This window comes from Verticillium alfalfae, genomic scaffold (genome assembly GCF_000150825.1).
Source record: "Verticillium alfalfae VaMs.102 supercont1.1 genomic scaffold, whole genome shotgun sequence".
Classification (NCBI taxonomy): domain Eukaryota; kingdom Fungi; phylum Ascomycota; class Sordariomycetes; order Glomerellales; family Plectosphaerellaceae; genus Verticillium; species Verticillium alfalfae.
The window spans coordinates 2,095,885-2,120,440 of NW_003315038.1; the positions used below are offsets into that span (position 1 = coordinate 2,095,885).

The following is a 24,556-nucleotide window of genomic DNA, read 5'->3' on the forward strand; positions in this document are numbered from 1 at the left end:
ACCCCCGGTGTTGAGGTCACCACTGGCCCTCTCGGCAGGGTATTTGCAATGCCGTTGGCCTGGCCATGGCCCAAGCCCACACTGCTGCCACGTTCAACAAGGATGGCTTCAACCTGGTTGACAACTACACTTACTGCTTCCTTGGTGACGGCTGCCTGATGGAGGGTGTCTCTGGCGAGGCTTCTTCCCTCGCTGGTCACCTCCAGCTCGGCAACCTCATTGCCGTCTGGGACGACAACCACATTTCCATTGACGGTGACACCAACGTCGCCTTCACTGAGGACGTCATCAAGAGGTATGAGGCGTACGGCTGGCACGTCGTCTCCGTCTCTGACGGTGACAACGACCTCGAGGGTATCGAGGCCGCCTTCAAGAAGTGCCAGGAGGTCAAGGACAAGCCTTCCCTGATCGCTCTGAGGACCACTATCGGCTTCGGCTCCAAGCAGCAGGGCACCCACGGTGTCCACGGCTCTCCCCTCAAGGCCGACGACATCAAGCAGCTCAAGGAGAAGTTCGGCTTCAACCCTGACGAGAGCTTCGCCGTCCCCCAGGAGGTCTACGATGCCTACAACAAGCACGCTGCCGAGGGTGCCGCCGCCGAGGAGGAGTGGAACAAGCTCTTTGCCAAGTACGGTGAGAAGTTCTCTGCCGAGCACGCCGATCTCGCCCGCCGCCTCACTGGCGACCTCCCCGAGGGCTGGGAAAAGAGCCTGCCTGTCTACACCCCCGCCGACGCGGCTGTTGCGTCTCGTAAGCTTTCCGAGATCGTTCTCTCCAAGGTTGAGGGCGTTCTTCCCGAGCTTGTCGGTGGCTCTGCCGATTTGACCGGCTCCAACCTGACCAGGTGGAAGGAGGCCGTCGACTTCCAGGCTCCTCAGACCAAGCTCGGTGACTATGCCGGCCGCTACATCCGCTACGGCGTCCGCGAGCACGCCATGGGTGCCATCATGAACGGTCTTGCCGCCTACGGAACCATCTTGCCCTACGGCGGTACCTTCCTCAACTTCGTCTCGTACGCTGCCGGTGCCATCCGTCTCTCCGCTCTGTCCCAGGTCCGCGCCATCTGGGTCGCCACCCACGACTCGATTGGTCTCGGTGAGGACGGTCCCACCCACCAGCCTATCGAGACACTTGCCCACTTCCGCGCTCTCCCCAACTGCATGGTCTGGCGCCCTGCCGACGGCAACGAGACCAGCGCTGCCTACTACGTCGCCCTCACCTCCAAGCACACGCCTAGCATTATTGCCCTGTCGCGCCAGAACCTGCCCCAGCTCGAGGGCTCTGTCCTGGAGAAGTCTGTCAAGGGTGGATACGTGCTGCACGAGGAGGAGGGTGCCGATGTCACCCTTGTCTCCACCGGTTCCGAAGTTTGCATCTGTGTTGATGCCGTCAAGGAGCTCAAGGAGAAGCACAACATCAAGGCTCGTGTCGTTTCCATTCCTTGCTTCGAGGTCTTCGATGCGCAGTCCAAGGAGTACCGCCTCAGCGTCCTGCCCGACGGCATCCCCTCTCTGTCCGTTGAGGTCATGAGCACCATGGGCTGGGAGCGTTACACGCACGAGCAGTTTGGACTCAACCGCTTCGGTGCCTCCGGCGCTTACAAGGACGTCTACAAGGTATGTCATCGTCTTTGTCCTGCTGCGCTGTTCGGAGCTAACAACCGCTTTAGAAGTTCGAGTTCACTCCTGAGGGCATCGCCAAGCGCGCGGTTGCCACCATTGACTTCTGGAAGGACGTTCCCAACATCCGCTCCCCCATCAACCGTGCGTTCCAGCAGCTCATCTAAGCAATTGATTCGGGAAAGGATAAGGATACCAAGCGTTCAGAAAATTGAGACATGTGCTTTGATGATGCCACGTTGGACGGGAATCGGGTAGATGACTTTTTTTTATACTTCGAGATAGAGGAACTGAAATGAAAATGATGGTTTAGCAAGCTCATAGCGTACCGGCAATGGTCATCGGGGCGTGATTCATGTATTTCCATTAAGTGTCGTGATGGTCATCTAATCGTCCAATTCATTCGGACTGTATGCAACAAACAGACCCCAAGTAGCTTTCCAAGGCATTCAAGGAGGCATGGTGGCCACCCTGTCACATTTCTTCGTCCTTGCTTCTTCCTGTCTCCAGATGCGCGTTCGCAAGCCCGCCAAGCTCAACATGGCATTTCAACCACTTTCGTCGCTGTCGTAGCGCCTGTTCTCCTCGACGGTCCACTCGCGCTGGACTTCCCTCGCGACGCGCTCCAGTCGGACGGCCGCGCGCCGGGCCTCGAGCGCCTCCTCGGCTGTGCCGGCCACGACGAGGCCTATGAGCATGGGCGCCGCGTCGGCGGCGGAGGTCTCGAGACCGTCCTGCGCGCTGCCGACTGTGAGGAGCTGTCTGTTTCCTTCTTGGCGGGGGGCGTAGCTGCTGCTGCTGCTGTTGATGATGCGCGGCCCGAGTCGCGAGTGTGCGGCCTGCTTCGCGGGGGCGGGACACGTTGGGGCGGGATGAGGTCGTGGCGGTGGCGGTGGGGTCGGAGCCGGAGCCGGAGCCGGCGCTCGAGAGGGTGGCAGCGGCGAGGAGGTCTGTCGGGGGCGCGAGGGCGGAATGGGCCAATGTCGAGGGGGACGGGTCGGCGGCGGCGGCGACAGCGGCGGGATTCAGGGAGGAGGAGGCTGCGGGCGGCCCCGTGACGACGATGCCGCCGCCGCCGGTGGATGGGGAGCCGGCGCGACGGGGGGATGTCGCCGAGGAGGCTATGTGTGCCGCGGTGGGGGTGTGCGCGGACGAGGAGGACAGGGCGGCGGCTGGGTCGAGGTAGGAGGTCAGGACGACGGGGGCGCCGGGGCCGTGCTCGACCATGAGGCGCTGGGGGTGGCCCAGCGCGAGGCGATGGGCGGCGGCGTGGGCGGTCAGGGAGGTTGTCGCGAGGGACGTCAGGGCCTCGAGCTGGGTGTCTGAGCGGGCGGATGTGAGGATCGGGTGGAGATTGCGGTCGGAGAGGTGGAGGGAGAGTGTGGGATGCTGCGAGGGTAGAGAGGTCATGTTGGCGGCCGGTCTCTTGCGATGGTCGTGGGGTGTGAAGAGTGTTCGATGGCCAGGAGAAGAAGCAACCCTCTCGCTGGTCAGCACCGGGGCAAGGTTGCGAGCAGTCGGACTGAGAGTTCTGCGCGGCAATCGAACGAGGAGACTGTTGGAGCACAGAAAAAAAGCAGTACGGCAAGAAAGCAGTACGGCAAGAAAGCAGTACGGCAGAGGAGAGAGGCGAGACCAAGGGGGATGAGCTCGGGAGATAAGGAAAGGAGGAATGAGGAAGGAGGTGGAAGGAGTGGAGGCAGAAGGTCGGGCGCAGGATGACGATGGTGCGATGATGCTGGAGAGCTAAGGTGCTAAGGCGCTCGGTGCTAGGTGCTAGGTGCTAGGTGTTGGGTGCTCGGTGCTGGGTGCTCGGTGGTCCAACGGGAGAGCTTGCATCAAATGACTCCTGGCGCAGGAGCAGGTACCGACCGACCCCGCCGATTTACCCCGCCATCAGGGACCAAGGGTGCTGCTGCTGCTCCTGTACTACTACTGCTGTTGCTGCTGCCAATACTACTACGTATTTGGACGTGGCTTGGTTTGCCTGCATGAGAGAATCGGCGGAGGAGGTTGCTTGTCCGTGTTGCTCAGATGCCCTGCCTGCAGATCTCCCACGTTTGGGATGGACGTTATGGGTGGAGGTGGTATGGCGTGTTGTGCATCAGACTACGAATGGATCCGGCGTTGACAGATCTCACGAAATCTGGAGGCGGCTGAACATGACACACAAGGGCCAATTGTGAGGTGACTGGTGGTGGAAATGGCGGAATTTTGGATGGAAACGGGCCGGTATGTACTTTTTTCTTTTTTCTCCCACCACCCGCCCTCCCAGGTTCATCTGAACAACAGGAGGAGGCAGCCGGGGAGAGCTCAGAAACCAGCCCCCCACCCCTGAGGCGGCGTAGCGTGCCGGGCGGGGAACGAACGATGCCCCAGTAGTGCTCGTGCTCACGTAGCTATGACGGTGGCACGGCAAATGCAGATGCATCCAACGAATCGAGGGGTGCCGACGCAGGAGGGGAGGGAGGGGAGGGCTGTGGCCGTGGACAGCTGCAGCTGCAGCTCTGCAGAAGCAAGAACAAGCGCAGAGAGGGGCAAGACGGTTCGAGCCAGGGTCGGAGGAGCCTGACCTTGCTTTCGACACATGCTACTGCAAAGCCAATTGACGGGCCCGCCGTGCGGTCGTTTGTCGCGCCAACAAGCAAGTCGACCCTGGAGACGATAAGCTGGGCGACCGGAGAAGTGAACGCGGAGGCGGACGCACCACCCGCGCGGGGGGGAGCGCCGATGGGGACCGATACGGTGTGCCCGCCATCCCCGTCTGAGCTGCCCTGAGCCATTGGGTCCTCCGCGAGAAAGGTGTTGGGTTCGTCGAAACCGTCAGTCCTGACCGGCTCTATGGCAATACCGCCTCGCAGCAGTGCCGGTGACAACCGAAGTCTGTGGGTGCAGAAGCGTGCCTACCACATGGCTCCTGGTTCGTGTCAGCAGTCTGTGTCTTGCAAGGTTGGACAGAGGTGCTCGATGATGAGAGGTATAGGCTCTGCAGACGGAAGCTCGTCGTGCGGCCAGGCCAGAGACACAATGCGTCTCGATATGGTAGTCCGGTACCATGTCTGAGGTTTTGAGGAACAGCCAGTTCCTGTGGTCCGCAGCCTGTGTCACTGGCGCATTGGCGAATGCGAGCAGTGCCGAGATAAGGCAATGTGTTGCTTGCGGGCTTGTGGCTACGATCTAGAGCCTTGTCGCAGCGCAGCAGCTCTCCCACCCCGGCTTGTTTGTGTCACTTGCAGGCGGCACGTCGAGGCACGCTGCAATGTACAGCTGTCACTCGACAATGACGGTGAGCGCTGCAGGCAGGCAGGCAGGCAGGCAGGCAGGCGTGATGAGACTGCTGGGAATGATTGCCAAGGTCAATGGTAGTGAAGCTGGAAGGCTATCAATGAGTGAACGAACAGATAAAAGGCTCACTTGACGTTGAAACTGACGTTGGTGAATGACGTTGAACTCGGACGCCCTGCCACAGGGGAACGAGTCCAGCGATGATCCCCTACCGCTTAGGGGAGGAGGCGCCGCTGATGTACCCGGTACCGCCTCGCTGCCTGGGCCGCTCACCACATGGCAGGTACCAGTTCAATCGCAGCCAGCCATGCACAACTGCAACCCTGAGCTGTCAAAGGGACAGCTATCACCAAGCTCCCTGGACTGAGGGAGGGCCCTTCGACATTCACAATACCACCAACACCAGCTTGTCTCATCACGACAGCCAGCATACACACATTCCCTTGCCCAACACACAGACCCAATCACATTCAGCACATCTGCAGCATGGCCGACGACGAGAAGACAAAGGCCGAGAAGCTTGCTGCCGCGAAGAAGCGCGTCGAGGCCATGAAGAAGAAGAAGAACAAGAAGGCTGGGTCATCCAAGACGAAAGAGGAGGCAGAACCTGCTGCTGCGGCCGAGGCCGAGGCCGAAGCTGCGCCTGCCGAGGAGAAGCTGGAGGAGAAGCCGGAGGTGAAGGCTGACGAAGCTGTCGAGGAGAAGAACGAGGAGGCAGTCGAAGACACCAAGCCCGATACAGAAGAGCCCAGCACCGAAGACCGTCCCGCGTCCCCATCCCAAGCACAACCCTCACTGGCCCAGCAATCCAAATTACGATCAGCTTCTTTCCGCAAGGGGTCTATATCCACCGGTGTCACCGGGCCTCTGTCGCCTGGCCCGTTCAGCCCCGATGGCGAGTCGGCAACCGACATTTATCGAAAGCACGTCACACGCATAGAGGAGCTGGAGAAGGAGAACAAGCGGCTCGCCAAAGACGCCACGGAATCGGAGAAGCGATGGAAAAAGGCTGAGGAGGACCTTGCCGACCTGCGTGAGGAGGACGGCGACGCCAGCGCGAAGCCGCCTGCGTCGGACGAACAGGTCGACAAGCTCGTACGTCTATCACGGGCAGCCTGCTGCCTTGTTTTTGCCGCCCCATCCACACATGTTGCTGACACGATCCATACACACAGAAGTCTGAAATCGCGGCGCTCGAGCGCCAAAATTCCCAGCTCCAGCAGCAAGTCTCCCGGGGCACGGCACGTCATGGATCCTCCCCGTCGTCCACCACGGGCTCGCCGCCCGCCGTCGCCGAGCTTGAAGCCCGCCTGATCGATAAGTCAGCCACGATTGAGACGATGGAGCTCGAGATATCCAAGCTCCGCGCCCAGCTCGAGCGCAGCACCTCGGACCGCGAACAGATCCCCGCTCTCGAAGAGCGGGTGGCCCGCTCGGAGAAGGCCGCCGGCTTCGCCCAGGGGGAGTTCGCCGACTTCCGCCGCAACCTCGACCCGCACCGGCCAAAAAGGCCGTCCGGCGAGGGCAGCGAGGGCACGAGCCCCGAGACCAAGTTGCGCCCCCTCGGGACCAACCTCGCGAGGCATTCCCGGGGGCCTCAGGCCCAAAAAAAAGCCGAGGGTTGAGAAGAAGTGGCCCACGCTGACAACGCTGCCAAAAGAGCAGACGCGCGGCCGCAGGCATAGCCCCCGACCAAGGAAGCGCCCGGAGAAGGAGGCATCGAGTCCAAGACCAAGGTCGAGACCTTCGACGCAGGGGCCCACCCTTCGAGCCGCAAGTCGCCGAGGGCGGGGCGGCCTCGAGACGAGGCGTCGAAGAGCTCGAGACAAGAGGCCTACGCCTGGAGAAGAAGGTCCGCGAGCTCGAGAGCGAGAATCACGACCTGCGCGCGGCCTGTGGCAGGACAAGAGGCGCCAGCTCAGCGGCGGGCAGGACGTCGCGAGTCCCGGGGGCGGCTTCCAGGACGTCGACCTCGGCGGCGCCTCGCCGCTGGCCGGGCGCAAACACGGCCAGCACGGTGGCGGCGGGCTCGGGGATTTCTTCCAGAGCGGCATCAACGCGCTCACGGGCCACGGCGGCGACGAGGACGGCTTCCTCGAGGATGACGATATGGACTTTGATGAGGACGCGTTCCGTCAGGCGCAGGCCGACGATGCCAAGGCGCGGCTCGAACGCATCAAAGATATCAAGCGCGGGCTCAAGAACTGGGAAGGCTGGAGGCTGGATCTAGTGGAGATCCGCCGGGGCGGGGAGGAGGGCCACGGAGAAGTGTTCGAGGTGTAGGCTGCCTAGTGTCTTGCCTACATTTCATGACCCCTACCTAGTCCCTGGACAGGGCCTTAGCTATGTACTGTGTATGATGACACGCTTGATCGAATGGTCACTTGTCTCTGTCGCGCCAGTGAAGATGTGCATCGCTTCGCCCAGGGAACATTGCCAAGGATGCGATACGTTGCCCAGCTCGTCGTCACTTCATAAACTGCAATGTCCGCATGTGTGTGTGTCATCGCAGCCCGCCTCCGTCACAGGAGGGGGCGTGTCTTGTTCGCTACTCAGGGGAGATGGTCTAATCGTTACAGCAAGTAAAAAAAAAACATGTTATCCGACACGGGACAGGCTTCGCCAACGCGGGGCCTCCATCCAAAAACAAAGTGCTGAACCAACCCAGCCGCCGGCCGGCCAAACCCATACATACAAGATTGGTGTGTCTGCAGGAGAGAAGGGGGGATATCATTGCGAAGCCAGATGCCGTCCTGTGCCAGTTTGCCTGTCCACCAAACGCCTGGCCCTAACACAGCCGGAGAGAAGAGACAGAGAGAGAGCGGGGGAGAGGAAAAGAGAGAAAAACAAAGCATTAAGTGTAGTGTGGTGGCTCCTGCCGAACCATCCCTCGCAAGAAAAGTGAGGGAGAACTGTAAACGCCATGTCCATGCATCGTTTCGTGAGGGAAGAGGAGATTTGCCTTTTCCCCTGAAAGTCTAATAATTGCCGCTTGGGTGATCGCGGCAGTGCTGGTGAGGGGCGTTTTCATAGAATCGTGGGGGAGAGTCGAGAGGTGGATATACAGAGTCGCCGGGCGGGATGTCCTACATCATGGAAGCCGTGGGGGCGTTCAGAACAGACGTGTCGACGCCAAGGCCAGAAACATCAAGATTGCCACCGCGCAGCGTCTCTTGCAACTCAGCGATCTGCGCCATCATGGCAAGGCTGTGCTGCGACTGCCGGTCGATCTGGTCGCGCAGCTCCTCGTTCTCCATGCGTACGCGCTTGATCTCTTCGCGCAGATCGTCATAGGGGTCTGACGCCGAGTTCTTCCGCGAGCGCTTGCGCTTCTGTCCGGCCTTCTCGCTGTCGCCATCGCTGGTGGCAATGTCGTCGCCGATGGGTGTCGAACCGTCCTGCGTGTGTACTCGGCGGAGGTGCTCATTGAGGTTCTCTTGCCGCGAGAAGCCCTTGCCTGTGTGCCTCTTGCAGTTGGGGTGTGGGCAGTTGACAGTGTTCTTGGGACCGCCGTGCTTCCCGTGGACCTCGCGCTCGTGTCTCAAAAGACCTCCGGAATAGGTGAATCCGGGCAGCTTCTCACAACCCTCAGCGGCGCATCGGTACGGGCGTTCGTGTTTGTCCATGTGCTTGCTAGAGAAGGGAGTAAAACGTCAGCATACCTCTTCCTCAGACACACAGAGAATAGGCGCGTTCGGCCACTGCTTACCTCCATTCGCACTTGCGACCGAAGACCTGTGTGTCTTCGGTGCATCCAGGGAACGTGCAGTAGAACTTTCCGTCTGCCTGCTTATGAACCTCGCGATCCGGCTTTGGTATACATTTGCTGCGCAGAGATGATGCGCCATGGTCCAAATCGTCCTTGCCGCCGTTCGAGGGTAAAGTTTCGGGCATCTGGGAGGCTAGGGTCGCCATGGTCGGAGCGGGAGGCAGCGTGAGCTCGCCAGCATCGGTAACCAAAACTCCATCGCCACCCAGCGCATCAGATATGATGGAGCGGTCATCGCCGAGCATCGAGGCTGATGGATTGTAGGCGTCTAGGCCAGAGACATCGGGCGAAGCGTATTGAAGACGGGTATCAACGTCATGGTCCTGGTCGGGATCTCCGATCGGGGGATAGGAGGGGTCGTGCATGAAGCTACGAGGCTCGTAGACAACACTCATCATGACGGGCCACCAGGTGAGGCTTCTGTCTGCGTGATGACGATGCCGTGAAAGGTAGGGGGGACGGCTGCGCGTGTCGCGTCGGATGAAGCTGGAGATGATCCAGCTACGATGAAGGCCAGACCAGTCTGGAAGAGTGGCTGAAGCCAGGAAGCGAAGGAACGGTGATGAGGTCGAGGTCGTGGTTGACAGGGCTCGTGGGATAATGTTCTGGAGCTCCAACAATTGATGGAGATCTGTCTGGGGTCTGGAGTAAGGCTTGCTGACTGGCAGGTGCAGGGTCGAGGCTGGGTTTGCCTGAAAAATCTGGTGTTGACTGGCATGCGCTGGGACTGAGCCACAATGGATAGGATTTCTAATCACGGAGAGATGAGATCACGTGACTTCGCGCCACCCACCCGTATGCCGAAAGCTGCAGTGTGCTCACAGAGGTGGATCGAGGGACGCTTTTTTGTGGAACAAACTCTCTTTCTCGCAGTGCGAAGCAGGAGCTCTTATCAAGAACTCGAGAATTAGGCTGTCAGCGCCTTGCTGGTCATCACGAGCCTCGCACCTACTACGCCGTTGGAACAGAGCATGTCACGACTCGGCGCTGGAGCGCTGGCCGTGACTCACGTAGCCGAGCTTGCCCATGAGGCCGCCTTGGCTGGCCGTCTCTGCCTGATCCTCCGCCTAGCTGAGATTCAACATGCGGCGCGTGACCTCTTCGCAACGAGGACTCGAGGACTGAGCACATCGCAGTGTGGCAGCCTATGGTTTTGTTAGCATCCGGCCCCCACGAAATTTTCTGAAGCGCCTTACCTGCCTGCAAGGATCAGGAAGCCGCCTTGCCTGTTCTGCCTATATTCCTCTGTAAAGATGCTCGCCGTTGGTATAGTTTGCCGGTCGATGTTGAAGGGGTGTGGTGAACTCGATGCACATTGCGATGCATGAACGGGCACGCTATGGCTGCCGCGAAGACAACTTGTCGAGGTCGAAGATCCAGGCTGATGGCGATGCCTATGGTCATCAATGCGCATGCCTGAGGCTAACAAGCAGTGCCAGAGAAATAGGTTGGTTCATTTTGCCTCTTGGCCGAAGAGAGCTTCTTTACGTGATAGCTGTCGCCTTGCCCGGAAAACCAGGCCAAGAACGCCAAAATAATGGCCCGCCTGAGGCATGATTATGGGTGCCTAAGACACCATCACCATGGCCAAGGGGGAGACCCCGGCTGCGTGAGCCTCTCCCACAGCAAAGTGCAAAGACGGTATAACTGAGGTGAGGCCAGAACAAAACAGGGACGTGGCAGCTGCTCACGAAGCCGAGAGGGTTGATATGCATACAGCGCCCATGAGGCCTCGTTCAGTAGGTCAGACACGCCACTCAACACGCAGATGAAATTACCATCCAACTCTGAAGCCCATCTGTTGCAACGCCGTTTTACAACAAAGAAAAAGCCTTATGACCGAGGTCGTGTGTTGCCAATGGCCCCGGTGTACCATGGCACAAGGCGCGGTGAGTCGACCCGAAGTTTAGGTGATCTCTCGGAGGTCGGCCAGCCCCCGCCCTTGTCTCGGACCTGGGGACAGAGAAACAAATGTGGAACCGAACAGAGCTCCGGGTTGATAGCGAAGAAACAGGCCAAAGAGTTTTTATTCCCGGGCCAGAGGAGGGATTAAAGCTCGCTCTTGGACGTCTTGGCAGGGTAGCCTCGGGGTCTGGCCCGGTGGCCATGACTGGATAGCGTGTGTTGAGACGTGGGACTTGAACAGGCGGCTGCCGAGCGCGAGGGGCCATTGGCAGAATCTGTTCAAGATGGAGCCAGCGCGCAGTCGGCGAGGGGCATACACTCCTGGTGAGGAAAGGTGGGATGGAGATGTGAAGGTGTTGGGGTGTTTGGGGTGCTTAAGCCGAGCTGTGCTGTATGTTCTGGGCCACCCACTGTGCTGTAGCTGCTGCGACTGCTGTGACTGCCAAAGTTTAAATGCTCTTGGGCTCCGCTCCACGACGACTTCATCCTTTTTTTTTCTTCCTCCACAGTATCGTGACTCTCATCGATTTGTCTGACTTCATCAGACCTCGCCGTCCTGCCCCCTTCTCACCTCCAAATCACTTCACATTCATTCCGCTCACGGGTCTCGTGCCTGCTGAAACGAGCCCTGTTCTGCCACTTCACACAGCACCTTCAACAGGATCTATCTGCTTGCCCGCAATATCAATTTGGAGTGGCCAGAAAGGACAACAGCACGCACTTCCATTGCTTTGAAGTCCAAGTATGGCTGACATACCAAACCCGTCGAGCGGTGTCGACAAGCATGTAGACAATTGCCGTTCCAATACTCCTGATCTGGGGGATCAGGAGCAGTCGGCAGGCTCGCAGCGTGGACCTGACGAGGAAGACTACGACCTTGAGACGGTCGAGCGTGTATACAGAAAGCTCGACTTGCGCATCATCCCAGGTACGTGCAATCCATCTGCAGGCCCTGATACAATGGAAATCGTTATCTGACAGAAAGTTATAGCCTTTTGGTGTCTTTACTTCTTGTGCTCTGGCCTTCGCTCGACCATTGGTATGGCACAGACAATGAACCGAGAGGACGGACACGATCTCATGACCGTCTTGAACCTCACGCCAAAGGACACCTCCACCGCCTTGGCTCTGTTTTATGTTGCCTACGTCATCTTTGACTTTCCCTCCAACCTCGTCATGAGCAGGCTCAGCCCTCGTGTTTGGATGGCCCGTATCGTCATTGCTACTGGCATCATTGGCGCCTGCTTCGCTGCTGTTCAGGCTGCATGGAGTCTCAAGTCAGTTTAAACACCGACGCAGCCCTTCTATTCGGACCTAAAAAACTAACATTTGTTTCAAGACTGCTTCGCTTCTTGCTCGGTTTCGTCATTGCAGGCATGTGGCCCGGCATGTCCTACTACCTAACTTTGTTCTACCCCCTTCACGTACCGGCAAGAGGATTGGCATGTACTTTACCGCAGCTCAGCTTTCGGCTGCCGTGGTCGGCCTCGTTTCAGCCGGCTTCCAGCTCATGGATGGTGTAGGAGGCCTCGTCGGCTTTCGATGGATGTTCCTTCTGTATGGCCTCATTGCCATTGTTCTCGGCATCTCGCTCTTATGGTGGCTGCCCGACCGTCCCCTGCCCCCTGGCCAGACACGCCCCCGGAACAGCTGGTTCAAGTGGCTGCCAGCCAGTCCTGAGGCTTTGAAGGGGCACGATGCCGTTGTTCACTACCACGACCTTCGCCGCGTGTACAACCCTCGCCCATGGACCTACCACGATCTCCTCCAGGTCCTCATCGACTGGCGCCTTTGGCCTCTTGTCTTCATGTACTTTGGCGTTGTTGGTGTCGGCATCGGCACCCAACTGTACGGGTCTGTCATCATTGCCTCCATCGTCCCGGATGCCTCCAGCGTTGAGGTCAGCCTGCTGTTCGCTCCCATCTGGATTGTGAGTTCATTCGCCCACCTCTGTACTCATCGTCGGCCCCTGACTAACGTGTCTGTAGATGGATTTAATCGCAATTGTTCTCATTATGCCCCTCTCGGACCGTTTCCACCGCTACCGACCTTTCATCTTCTCCGCCGCCGTCTGCCTGCAGATTGTTGGCCTTTTGGTCGTCACATTCGCCCTGGACAATGGCTGGGCTCGCTACGGCGGACTCCTCATGGTCGGCTTCGGCCTGGGGCCGACTGTCCCCAACTGTATGACATGGGCCAACGAGATTTTCCAGCACCGCCACGGCGAGGTCGGTGTGGCCGCTGCTGCTGCTCTCGTGTCTGGCCTCGGTAACCTCGGCAGTATCGTCACTACTTATGCCTTGTACACTGGAATGGCCCGAAGACGCTGCACCTGGCCGTTACAGGTACCGTAAGAGCAACTTTGCCATGATTGGCATTCTCTGCCTCAGCATCGCCAGCAGCTTCCTCATGATGATCCTCCTGCGAGTCTGTGGAAACGAGCGCACCAACAAGATCCCTAGCGACAGCGCTAGCGAGTTTGAGGATGGTGCTGCCAGGCGTGAACGCCAACAGAGGGGCCTCGGCAAGATCATTCCCTTTGGAAGGTCTCGCCAGGCCTAGTAGCATCATTGCTTCAAACGGCGGTAGACCTTCGTCTGTAGGTTTGACAACGACGACAGACTTGCAGGCAAAGAAGACCTACCGGACCGCAGCCGACGATTCGACCGTCGGCCTCGATTTTCCTACTTCACATTCTGGGAAACTGACTTCTCCCCTTTGACTTTCTGCATTTGCACTTATCATGTCGGCACTACACTCTCCTCACCTGTTGCGGTATGCCTTTTCATTCGAAATGAGACACCAACTACTTTTCGACAGCAACAGTGCTTCTACGCCATTGCTGGGAATAGGCCTGCTTGACTGGAGACGGCGGCCGGCGAAAACGCTTCCACGCTATCGCTTTTCGGGTCCGTCTCGGGAGAACAAAAAAAGGGAAGGAAAAGCAGCCTCACTGAGGTTGTAGGCGGCTTTGCGATTTTTTTGTTTTGGTTTTTTATTTTGGTCGCTATGATACCCCATATGTGTTTGGATACGTTGTCTGTTCGAGGATTATCGGCGGCGAAAGTGCTTCTACGCCATCGCTGGGACGGCGTATTGGACCGAGTACAGTGCCGGCGACAATGCTCCGCGCTATCGCTCAGGCCTGTCTCGTGGGCATTGCTTTCTTGCGGCTCTGGTTTTACAAGAGCTCTGTTTCTCTCTCTCTATCAACCTCCCGAACCCGCATCTTGCCTCCGGGGGGGGGGGTTTCACTTGGGGGATGCAAATATTTCAGTCGAGAATATATTTGATGTTCTCCAACAGAAGGCTCTTGTCGTGAGACGAAGTGTTTCTCGAGTGGAAAAGGTCGCCAACCAGGTGAAATTGTCTTCTCTGCGAAGGAGGGAGAACAGCTGGCACATGTGGTCTCTCTTGAGCATCGGCACTGTCCAAGCCGGGGGTTCTGTTGGGCAGTGTCGTGCACGAGGACCGATGGTGGATCCAAAGGATTCTGACACAATGCATCATGCTATTCAGCCCTATGACAAGCCTTGAGCTTGAGGTCTTGTCAGCAGGGGCCTGCTAAGAGAGTCCTAGCTTCATATTGCGGTGCGTCCTGGGATGCGATCCATTTTCCACTTGGTGCTGCGCCGAGAAATATGGCTTCTTGCTGGTACCTTGGTCGCCTTGGGTGGTTCCAGGCAGCATGAGGTAGGGGCAGGCAGCCACATCAGAAACGTCCAGGCACCCACCCACAGGCGATTCTTCCACAAGCACATTGCCAATAACAGCAGATTAATCGTCTTGTCAATTGACTATAAGACGCAGCGCGCATCCGGGAGTTTTGCCCTTGTCATCCAGAGCATCCAGCCAGCTACCTTGCTGCACGAACAATACCCCGCGCGCCGCACTCACCTTCCAATGTCTACATCAACAACACCCCCCCTTCCCCACGATCCCAAGCCCCACGTCCCCTACCTCACATCGTACGACTCCCTCCCCGTCTCTCTCCCCGCCGACTTTCTCACCTCCGCGCCGCCCAAGACCGTCACAGCGTCCCCCATAGACTGGCCCTCGACCCCGCTCCCCGAATGGCAGGGCCGCCACGCCACGGTCCTCGACAACGTCCTCACGCCCCAGGAGTGTGCGCTTCTCCTGGCCCTCGCCGAGCGCAGCGCCACGGACCAGTCCCGCCCCTGGCAACCGGCCATGGTCAACATTGGCGCCGGCCGCGAGGTCCTGGAACCCGAATACCGGAACAGCGACCGCATCGTCTGGGACGAGGACGAGGTCGTGCGTCGGCTCTGGGCGAGGGTCAGGCTCGCGCGGCACGCCGACGGCGCGCCATTCTTCGCCGACGAGGGGCCCCTGGCGTGGGCGTCGGGGGATGCCGTGGACGGCGGGTGGCGGTTCTGGGGGCTCAATCGCAGGATGAGGTTCCTGAAATACGGGCCCGGGCAGTTCTTCCGACGTGAGTACTTCCTCTGCTTCGCGTCGTCTACCGCCGTGGAGCGGGCGAAACGCGAGACGCGAGACTGACGAGACGACAGCACACTGCGATGGGACGTACGAGGAGGCCTCGGGGGGACGGTATCTGCGGACGTATTACACGGTGCACTTTTACCTCAACGACTCGGTGCAGGCTGTTGGCGATAACGCCGGAGCGGATCTCAAGGGCGGCGCGACATGTTTCCTTTCGTACGACGAGAAGAGGAGGCTCGATGTCGACCCCAAGGCGGGGCGGGCGCTCATTTTTCAGCACCCGCGGATGTACCATGCGGGCGACGACGTTTTGGCGGGCACAAAGTACACGATGCGGACAGAGATGATGTATGAGCTGGTAGACGGGGTCGCAAAGGACAAAGATGATGCGGAGCTGGCTTGAGATATAGCTGTGCAAGATATGTACAGATAGGGGCTTGCTGGGCAAGGAAGCTGGGGAAAAGGGCGGTATTGGCAACGGCATGGAAGATGCTGATAGCCATGGTCCATCACAAACGATCCAGCGTCAAGATGTCATCTGGTGTTTCCTCCCCCGCGTCGAACACATCAACAAGAGAAGACTGAAAACAGTTCAAAGCCGCGCTTGCTCTCCCGAACGAGCTCCATCAGCCTTGTTCGCGCCCACCCTCTTCACGAAGTCGAGCACGCGCGTGTAGTAATCACTCGTCTTGGAGTGGGCGGCGAACATGTAGAAGCAGTGCGGCATACCCTGGTAAGTCTGGAGCTCCGTGGGGACGCCCTCGGCCTGGAGGCGTTCGGCGTAGGCGATGCCCTCATCGCGCAGAGGATCGAGACCGGCGACCTGAACAACTGATGTTTTTCGTCTACATCAGTAACTGGTATCAAAGTACAAAAGTACAAGAGGACTCTGTACTCACGCGCTGGAGGCAACCCCTTGAGCGTCTTCGCCAGCAAGGGCGAGTGATCTTGGTGCGGCTGGGGATCTGGCAGGTAGAGGTCCAGGAAGAACTCCATGCGGCGCGCGCAGACGACGGATGCGTCATAGTTCTGCTGGTAGCTCCCGTACTCGTACTTGTCCGCCGGGAAGAACTTGGGGTGGCAGGTGACGGGGAAGTTGAGGATTTGTCCCCGCACACCGGTCATGCCAGCATCGCGGGCCTTTTGAGCAATGACGGCGGCGATACCGCCCCCTGCAGAGCCGCCGATGAAGATGATGTTCTCGGGGTCAGCGCCGAGAGAGACAGCGTTCTTCTTGGCCCATTTTGCCGCATCCCAGCTGTCCTCGATGGCATAGGGGAACTTGAACTCGGGCGCCCTAGTCCTTGTTAGAGACGGACGCGTCTTCTCAACCGGCCAGGTTGTTCGCAGTGGACAAGGTGACTCACATCCGGTAATCCACGCTCACGACAACCACGTTTCCCAGTCCCGCCATGAGCAAGCTCTCAGGCTCCTCGGTCGAGTGTCCTCCAACCGCCCATCCGCCTCCGTGAAACCGAACCGCCAGGGTCGCGCGGTCAGTCGTCGGTCTTTTGCTTTTGTACATCTTGACTCCGATCTGTGTGCCATCCCGCACGGGGATCGTGCGCATCTCGGTCATCACATCGACACCCTCCAAAGGGCAACCCTCGGGTGCCGGGGGCGGAGCCATCCATGCGGCCTTGAAAGCGTCCATGTCCAAGCCGGGCTCCCACATGGGCGCGACTGCGGCGTCTGTTGCATCCTTCACCTTGGCAAACTCAGGGTCAATCGTGGAGAGATGTCCGTTCTTAGGGAGCGGTTTGAAGTTTGGATCAAGGGTCACATAATCTGCCTTGGACTTGAGTTGAACCATGATGGGCGGACGGGGAATGGTTTTGACCTGAGGTGCTCCAAGCTCCTTGACACGCAGAGATGTACTGTTGAACGATATGTGTGTCCCGTCGTCGAGATGGAACTTACAGAAGGAATGTAGATGCGATCGACAGGATGATGCATCGAGGGACAAAGGAGCACACGCGGCACTCTTGTATCACGGCGGCACGAGCATGTCTTCCAACAGGCAAGTCAGGCCCGAGAGGACAAGTCCCCTGGCACTAGTCATGAACAACGAGTTGTTAGGTGTTGTGGGGGCATGGCGTCTGGGGAAGATGGCAAACGGGAGGTTCCTGCGGTGTCCGGAAAACGCTTGCCAGTACGTGTTGTCTCGGTGAAGATATACACCATCAGGGGGGGCGCACCGACAGTGACAGGGCACCACCCACTGGACGCAACAAGTTAAGATTGAATCAAAATCAACTTGAGCTGGCTTTTCGCCATGTCAGTAATGGCACCGCGAGTGAAACAATCGAATTGATAAAGCAAAGAGTTTGTGACGTTTTCACGAAACTCAAGTGACGGCGTAGGTTTGCCATTGTCGGTTATCCTTCTCCGTAAAGGCGAAGTCAGACAGACGCCCGAGGGGCGTGCGGGTGCGGGGTTTGGTGTGTGGCAGAATTCCCCCAGCTGTTTGCCAAGGCCCTGCCCTCGTCGCGACCTCGACACCAAAGCCCCATGTCTTTTGGTGGGACGGATCTTGAGGATGCCGACATGGATGTGCGTTCGTGGTGTCCTCGAAGTTTGGGCTTCGAATCACGATTCTCACCTCACGCTCTTCGGATCGCCCAACCTACCACCTCATCATCAACCACGGCCTCAGGCCCCCCAAGTGACGGCCATGGCCTTGAACACCTTGCAGTCCACCTTGTGCCCGCCCTCACCCCAGTCCTTCTTCTGACACACCTATACATCATCAGCCATTGCCCTCCCCTTCTCCTCATCATCAGAATCAGACGAGGGGCCAAGTCTCGATAGCTTACCTTGCTGCAATACCTCGCGCGCCCACAACCCGTGCATCGCATGAGCACATCCCCCTCCGTCTCCTCCTTCTCGCACCCCGCGCAGACCGCCGCCTCGCCCCCGCGCGCCGCCTCGCCGAGCTGCCGCCCGAGGTCGAGCACCCTCTCGAGCCCCGCCGGCAGGTAGTGCACGCCCGTGCCCCGGCCCTCGCCGACGCGCACGAAGCCGCGCTTGCCCTCGGCCGGGCTCGTGCGCGTGGCGCCCGGCACGACGACGGTCCAGCCGCTCTTGACGGGGCGGAGGTCGATGCCGCGGTCCTCGAAGGTGATGGCAAAGTCGGCGCCCGCGCGGTCTGTCGCGATGAGCGTCGGCTTTCGTGATGGTCATTGTTCTGCTTGACCTCGGCCAGGAGAAAGTGCGTCGTCGTGGCGGGCACGGGAGTGTACGTGGGCCGCGCTGCCGCGTTCGGGCCGGTCCGCCCGGCGCGTAGGGTGGCGGGTCATTGGACTTCTTGGATGGCGGAGGGGGGACGTTGGACCGAGAGGGAGATCGCGAACGCAGGGAAGACGGCCGGGGCGGTGAAATCTGGAAGCGGCATCGTGTGTGTGTGTGTGTGTGTTTATGTAAATATGTGTGGTGAGACGTGAGGTGTGAGGCCCGAGAGTGATGTACCGGAAGACGTGGGTTCGCTGATGAGATGACTCAAGCAGCTGACGACTGCTTTGTCAACCTATAGAAAGTATCTGTAAGCGGACGATCAAATGTTGTGATCTTGCCGTTGGTAATAATCCCCCATCGAGTCTTGTAGACGGCGGATGAAGTAGCAGTTCTGTAGGAGATAGGCAGCATCTTTCGTCAAGACAATGCCCCCAAGTGAAACGACTTGGCGCCCGGGACGCGACGAAAGCCCCACAACGGAACTCTTTGTCAAGTCGCCGCAATCTTCGCTATGCTCTCAGAAAGCCGTTGCTTCTGTCACCTCCCCCACTTCACCATTCGGACAGCGGCACAAGATATTGACAATGTATTCATACGAAAGTAGGACTCAAACCTTCCGAGTCCTTTCTTGCTTGTTGGGGGACACCGCCCCATGCGAGTACCCTGACAGCCTCAGATCAACGCCATTGACAGAAGAGGGCCAAATTTCAACTTTCATGTATTCCAACGCCAATACGCCCCGCCCTATTCCGCATGAGAAAGAACATGAGAAAAGAATAACCTCGTTCACCTTCTCTCAAGAAATCACCTAGGCGTCGCCCACGCTCATCCACGCCCACGTAGAGAGGGCTGTTGCCAGAACCATGAACGTCAAGATGCCGGCACCGGCTCTGTCGCCCATCTTTATCGGCTTGTGGTGATCCATAATGTCTTGCGAGTCCGCGCCCGCGTTGAAGTCCCCCTTGGAGGTACCGCCCGTGCTGTTAGTCAACGGAGCCTTGGCGCTGCCGATGAGGAGTGAAGACACGGCGCTCATTACGTTCATCGTCTGGCCCGCACCCGTCTTGCCGTCGTACTGGCCAGAGTACCACTGGAATCCGCACGTGCGTCCGTCGGTGCCGCCGGTGCATTGAGCGATTGCCTTCTCCGCCGAGTTGCGAAGGACCGGAAGAATCGTGTCTGCCGTGAAGGGGGCCACCTGCGTCATGGTCGAAAGCCAGCGGGCGACGTAGCCTTTGAACGACAGCATGTCCGTCGTGCAGCTCATCTTCTTTTCGCATGCAACCTCGTACGCAATGTTGTTAGGGAAGAAGACCTCAATAGTCCTCTGTAGAAGGCCCTCGATACGTGTCTTCCACTTCGCGTCACCGTCGGTCTATCTCAGGTCAGTACTCGCTCTCGCTCCAACCCGTATTCGTCCGTGAGGGAGGGAGGGGGGGACGGCAAGTGACGTACATAGTTGTACATGTGGGCGGCGCCCAAGAGGAAGACGCCGTTGTTGTAAGAGAACTGGGCCTTGTTGATATCGGTACAATTGTGCTCGACGTGGCCGCCGTCGTAAATGTTGTATTCAGAGTCGATGAAGCCGACGCTCGTCATCCAGTCCCACGTCTTGTCGGCCCAGTCTGCGTACGTCGAGTTCTTGGTGTAGCGCGCGAGACGGGCACCAATGTTGAAGAAGCAGCCGTTGGCGATACCTGCGAAGCTGTCAGTCTCTCACAGATGCTCCATATGAGATGAAAAGTATGAGATGGAGGTTCGCCATACTGTTCTTGTAGTTGTAGCCGTTGTTGGCGAAAGGAATCTGCCATCGCAAGCCGCCGCCACACGTCTCATCGTGTCGATCGGGCGAGGCTTGTGTGTGGAATACGGCCTGGGCGAGCGACAACCACTGTGGCTCCTCCTCCGGCGGGTCAGGAAAGCCGACTTCGGCAGCCAGCATGGCGGTCATGCCCCAGAAGCCTTGATCGTCGTTGCCGAGGGACATAGTGACGTTGCTTGGCATGTAGTCGCGGCCTTCGCCGACCTGCCAAAGCATGGCTTGGGTGATGATGTCGTTGTACGTGTCGTCGCCCGTGAGGTGCCAGTAATCGATCAGGGCTCCCCACATTGCGCCGGCCTCCCACCAGTAGTAATCACCTGCCGGAGGCGGACCGGCAGAATGCAAGGGGTTTGGCTTGTCTCGTTGCCGTGATAGTATGCCACCAAGTCGGGAGCAAGGGTCTTGGCCGCACTCCGGGTTCCTCTTCCGATTTGTTCCCTTAAAAAAACTCCTTAAACAATCTGCACCGGAATTTGGGCCCCCACGAACGCGCCTCCGAAAGAGCCCTTCAATGAGAACCTTGTTTTTTATTACTTGTTGAAATCCAGTTGAAGGGGAAAGTGAAGAGACGAGAGGAGAGTTGATAAACGAGTGACTAGATTAAAGACAAGACTAAATTCAAAGATGCTGCCGATGAGTATGTCGACAGAAAAGTGCAGGGAAAGCCTGAGACGGGGAAAGGTTAAGACAGGTGAAGATGGGGGGAAGGGAGGTCAAGAGATGGTAAAGAGTGGAGGAGACCTGGAGATGAACAAGCTCTGGTAAGGCAGGAGGAGGGAGAGGAAGGAGACTGAGACAAGAGGCAGAGAAGGGACAGAGAAGGAGGATCCGGGCTACCATAGTAGAACGGCGTACATGGTATGACGACTGATCAGGTAGGTACCGTCGGGGGCTACCTGACGACTACCTGTTGGTCATGTACCTGATTCGGGGGAGGCCCTCCTCCCCCCCTCCCCCCCGGCCTCAACATGGGCAGGAGAAAACCAGTTCGTAGGACTCGTAATCGTCTCTCCCTTCAGCCTGTAAAAGTGCGCGATGGGCGACATGGTGCGGCCATGGACAGGGGACCAGCGGCGGTGGAATGTGGGTGCCTCTGTGCCGAGTTCCGGGTGTGCCTGCCAATGCTGTCTCTGTCGCGCTTGCCTGCCCTGCGCCTGCCCGTCCCAGCTTTTTCGAGGGTCGGCCCTGCCTTTTCCGTAGGGTGGCCAATGGGCACCGCGCCAAGGCCTCTGACTGGCAAGAGAAGCCTGCCAAGCATCTGCCAGTGGTCTTGGTCCCGTTGCTTGGCGATCTCTCAGTGCCCTGAACCCCTTGTTCTTTCTGCCCTGTCGCTCGGCGGTCGGGTTTCTTCATCATCGTCCCATCAATTGACCCTCAACCCCCTCCCACCATCGTCGTGCCGCTCGTGCGTCCGCAGTTGTTGACCGCACGACGAACGACCTGAGAGCATGTCGACGTACATTCGGGGAACGGGGATGAAAAGGGGGCAGGCCGCGCCCTAGATGGCGCGTTCGAGACCACGTTCCAGCGAGTGAACCTGGCTTCCAGCCAATCATGGACCTACTCACCCCCCCAGTCGGTGGCTTTCTCGTGCTGTGAGCATCGACTTTTAAGCTTGTTATGCTGCTATCAATACCATGCGCCAACGTACAGTATCTCAGCACCCGGTACTCTACCATGCATCTGGCATGTGTACCTGCAAAGTATCGCTGCGCAGAGAGGATACCTCGGGCCATCCTCCTCTGAGCGTAGCCTGCCAGCCGTCGTGCCATCAGCCGTCCCTCCTCCACCAACCTCCCCTTCGCCCCCGTTACCCCTGAATATCTGAATGCCGCTGCCGCGATCATAAGAATGGATGTTCGCCCATCCTTGGCCTCGTCTGAGAACGCTGCGTTGGACACGCGACATGAACATACCCTCACGCACCGAACACACGTCCATTGGTGTTGACATGCAGCTCAGCCTAAAAGCTGAGTCAACAGAACTTGTCCCTGGGCCTATACTGCCGCGCCGGGATCTGTGGAGTCAGCCGTCTTGGCACAAGACTTGGCACTCGAGATCCTCCTTCAGCAATTGGGATGGGCTGTGCATGCATGGCACGCGACATTGGCGGCTGGGGTACGGGGGGCTTTTTTTCAACTACATCTCCCTCATGAACAGCGCGAAACAGTCGACTCCTATGACGACAAAGGGCTTTGGTCGTCTCCCGAGTTCTCCTTGCGGGAGAAAGTTCAGTTCAAAGGTGCGTGGGTACTCAGCTCCTTTCGCGCTCGCCGGCCCGAACGCGCGCCCCCCTCGTCCCCCCCTAATTTTAGGAGCGCACGGGAATGTACCGGCTGCGACGGCACACAGTTACGCGTGATTTCGTCGGATTGGCCGCGAACTCAATTGCTCGAGTATATGCACGTGACACACAATGCTGCAGGGTCGCCTTAGTCAGAACACGAAGTACTGTACCGTTTGCTTCCTCTGTCGAAATGGAATGACACCTTGGCCCCAGCACTGTGTTTATTCCGTCACTCAAGACATGTCGCATCGCCTCACATAATAAGCGTCGCACGAGTTGAAAAAAAAAATTAAAAAAAAAAAGCCAAATGATTGTGTGGGCGCTATTCTAGCACCTAAGCCAAGAAGATAAAAAGACGTACACCAGACGGTGCTGTCCTCATAATCCAGTTGTACACCAACGCCGCTTTCACCACCCATCCTCGCCTACCTACCTACCTACCTACCTACCTACCTACCTACCTAGGTACCTAGGTACCTAGATACAGCAAACGATCGTCTGATCATACCTCGTTTCGCGACAATAAAACCCACAGACAGGTTTATAGGTATAAGTGGGAAAGCAAACTCTTAGTTGGAAGAAATCAAGGACCCGGGAATAACTCCATCGCTCAGAGAGGGAGGACTGGAGACTCAAGAGCTTATCCTCATGAAGAATCAGAAATGTACATCGCTTGCTTTATGCTTATCCATTGTCGTCGTCGTCGTTAAATGTAAGAAATGCGGGCACCAGCAACAGCGACGTTCCAAGACACATGGTCGTTGTCGTAGACGCCGACGAGCTCAAAAGCTTCGACGGTGCCGGGGGCCTTGCAGGGCGTGCGCTTGGTCAGGTAGGAGCTGTACGTGGCATCCCAGGTAGCGAGGCCGCCGCGCTGCACCGACATGCGGCCGAGGTTGACATTGCGTTGGTTGCCGGGAGCCCAGCCAGACGTGCAGCCGGGAGCGGGGGCCAGGCTGGTGTAGAGTCGACCTTCTTGCTGCCGTAGAGAGAGGCGCTCTCGTCGAGGAAGAACTCAAAGAGGCACTGCTTGCCGGTGACACCTCGGGATAGGTAAAGGTCATGAGGGTGGTGGAAGTCGCGGCCCCTGTTGTCGGTGGCCCTGTCGACGAGGCCGTAGGAAACCTCGCACCTGGATGGCGCCGTTGCTCACATCGTACGTGGAGACGGACGAGGGCTGGAAGTAACCGCTGGGAGTGGGGTCCGGAGTCGGGGTGGAGTGGCCGGGGCTGGTGGAGTTGGAGTACCGGGCCTGGAGGGGAGCGCCCAGGACGGAGCTGGCGGCGAGAGTGAGAGCGACAATGGCGTAGGAGAGCATTTTCATTTACTGTTTTCGGGCTTGATTAAGAAGAGCGCTTTGTGAGAAGAATATGATATATCTTTTTGAAAGATTGTGTTAAGGAAATTGTATGACGGATATAGGAAATAAGGAAAATAGGAAAGGAAATATGATGCTGTGGTTATATGAGATGGTATGGTCGGAGCAGGAAATGTTTTCATGAATGTGACGAACTGGTGCGGTCTTTATAGAGCCAGCCAGAGAGCTGAACAACACCAGATGGGGGACTCGTACAGCCTAGGTAGGCTACAGACATCGACAGAGTTTACATGGTCTACAAACTGCTACGAGCGCATACCCAGTACTCCCAAAGCTGTCGTGCTGCAAATAGCATGCGGCCGACGAGATGTCTGTTGAAGCGGTCGGTGCACTGCCAGCCAGGCTTCATGATGACTGCGCCCAGCCGACGAGGCTTATCGATTTCCTCTCAACCCCATAGGACGCCACGGTTCCTCTGGTTCGACTCGATGTACTTGATAGAGGGGAACCAACCTGTCGTACCGTCCAGTGCTTTCTGCTAGTGCCTCGTAGTGATGCGTTGCATTGGCGAGGCGGTGCGGTATCCCTTGTTCAGCAAGCCACATGACGGCCGCCTGTTCAGCTGTGCAGGAAGCAGTCAGCGTTGTGCAACATTTAAAGAGCTCGCTAGCAGTCGCACTGATGTCCAAGAAGGTTCAGGCCGAGCGAATAGAACCGGCTCGTCAGGTCTATGGAGTCGGTTCCATCTCCTCGGGCTGTGGCGGGGTGAATAAAACCGGCAGTCAGATTGTGAGCTGGTAGGGCTGAGCTTTCGGAGACGTGTGCGGCTGAAGAACAAAAGCTCGTCATTTGT

The 24,556-nt window shown here is 58.1% G+C and overlaps 10 protein-coding genes across 10 annotated transcripts in view; 4 read left to right on the top strand and 6 right to left on the bottom strand.

Annotated features, from left to right (window-relative positions):
• VDBG_00638 (transketolase) overlaps positions 1 to 1,786 on the top strand; it is a gene marked incomplete at both ends in the record, with an annotated part of 2,495 nt that extends 709 nt beyond the window's left edge. Inside the window, 2 exons of the mRNA XM_003008910.1 lie at positions 39 to 1,616; positions 1,670 to 1,786. Of these exons, the coding sequence (XP_003008956.1) occupies positions 39 to 1,616; positions 1,670 to 1,786 (1,695 nt within the window). The remainder of the gene's footprint in view (positions 1 to 38; positions 1,617 to 1,669) is intronic.
• A 381-nt stretch (positions 1,787 to 2,167) lies between these two features.
• VDBG_00639 (predicted protein) lies at positions 2,168 to 3,029 on the bottom strand (the record flags this gene model as incomplete). The annotated part of the gene is made up of 2 exons (XM_003008911.1): positions 2,168 to 2,377; positions 2,481 to 3,029. 2 exons carry the CDS (start codon positions 3,027 to 3,029, stop codon positions 2,168 to 2,170), a joined length of 759 nt encoding a protein of 252 aa, XP_003008957.1.
• A 2,361-nt stretch (positions 3,030 to 5,390) lies between these two features.
• On the top strand, positions 5,391 to 7,187 carry VDBG_00640 (conserved hypothetical protein; the record flags this gene model as incomplete). Its single annotated transcript, XM_003008912.1, has 3 exons — positions 5,391 to 5,999; positions 6,080 to 6,524; positions 6,565 to 7,187. 3 exons carry the CDS (start codon positions 5,391 to 5,393, stop codon positions 7,185 to 7,187), a joined length of 1,677 nt encoding a protein of 558 aa, XP_003008958.1.
• Positions 7,188 to 7,990: 803 nt separating this feature from the next.
• On the bottom strand, positions 7,991 to 9,068 carry VDBG_00641 (conserved hypothetical protein; the record flags this gene model as incomplete). The annotated part of the gene is made up of 2 exons (XM_003008913.1): positions 7,991 to 8,537; positions 8,614 to 9,068. 2 exons carry the CDS (start codon positions 9,066 to 9,068, stop codon positions 7,991 to 7,993), a joined length of 1,002 nt encoding a protein of 333 aa, XP_003008959.1.
• Positions 9,069 to 11,322: 2,254 nt separating this feature from the next.
• VDBG_00642 (vitamin H transporter 1) lies at positions 11,323 to 13,140 on the top strand (the record flags this gene model as incomplete). The annotated part of the gene is made up of 5 exons (XM_003008914.1): positions 11,323 to 11,506; positions 11,570 to 11,859; positions 11,918 to 12,508; positions 12,567 to 12,928; positions 12,978 to 13,140. The coding sequence occupies 5 exons, from the start codon at positions 11,323 to 11,325 to the stop codon at positions 13,138 to 13,140; spliced, it is 1,590 nt and encodes a 529-aa protein (XP_003008960.1).
• A 1,341-nt stretch (positions 13,141 to 14,481) lies between these two features.
• Positions 14,482 to 15,445, top strand: VDBG_00643 (conserved hypothetical protein; the record flags this gene model as incomplete). The annotated part of the gene is made up of 2 exons (XM_003008915.1): positions 14,482 to 15,031; positions 15,111 to 15,445. 2 exons carry the CDS (start codon positions 14,482 to 14,484, stop codon positions 15,443 to 15,445), a joined length of 885 nt encoding a protein of 294 aa, XP_003008961.1.
• Positions 15,446 to 15,634: 189 nt separating this feature from the next.
• Positions 15,635 to 16,855, bottom strand: VDBG_00644 (esterase/lipase/thioesterase; the record flags this gene model as incomplete). Its single annotated transcript, XM_003008916.1, has 3 exons — positions 15,635 to 15,873; positions 15,942 to 16,339; positions 16,410 to 16,855. 3 exons carry the CDS (start codon positions 16,853 to 16,855, stop codon positions 15,635 to 15,637), a joined length of 1,083 nt encoding a protein of 360 aa, XP_003008962.1.
• Positions 16,856 to 17,694: 839 nt separating this feature from the next.
• On the bottom strand, positions 17,695 to 18,687 carry VDBG_00645 (conserved hypothetical protein; the record flags this gene model as incomplete). The annotated part of the gene is made up of 4 exons (XM_003008917.1): positions 17,695 to 17,781; positions 17,859 to 18,209; positions 18,285 to 18,423; positions 18,569 to 18,687. The coding sequence occupies 4 exons, from the start codon at positions 18,685 to 18,687 to the stop codon at positions 17,695 to 17,697; spliced, it is 696 nt and encodes a 231-aa protein (XP_003008963.1).
• A 397-nt stretch (positions 18,688 to 19,084) lies between these two features.
• Positions 19,085 to 20,386, bottom strand: VDBG_00646 (mannan endo-1,6-alpha-mannosidase DCW1; the record flags this gene model as incomplete). The annotated part of the gene is made up of 3 exons (XM_003008918.1): positions 19,085 to 19,651; positions 19,732 to 19,973; positions 20,044 to 20,386. 3 exons carry the CDS (start codon positions 20,384 to 20,386, stop codon positions 19,085 to 19,087), a joined length of 1,152 nt encoding a protein of 383 aa, XP_003008964.1.
• A 2,705-nt stretch (positions 20,387 to 23,091) lies between these two features.
• Positions 23,092 to 23,703, bottom strand: VDBG_00647 (predicted protein; the record flags this gene model as incomplete). Its single annotated transcript, XM_003008919.1, has 2 exons — positions 23,092 to 23,364; positions 23,518 to 23,703. 2 exons carry the CDS (start codon positions 23,701 to 23,703, stop codon positions 23,092 to 23,094), a joined length of 459 nt encoding a protein of 152 aa, XP_003008965.1.
• Between the last annotated feature and the right edge of the window lie 853 nt (positions 23,704 to 24,556).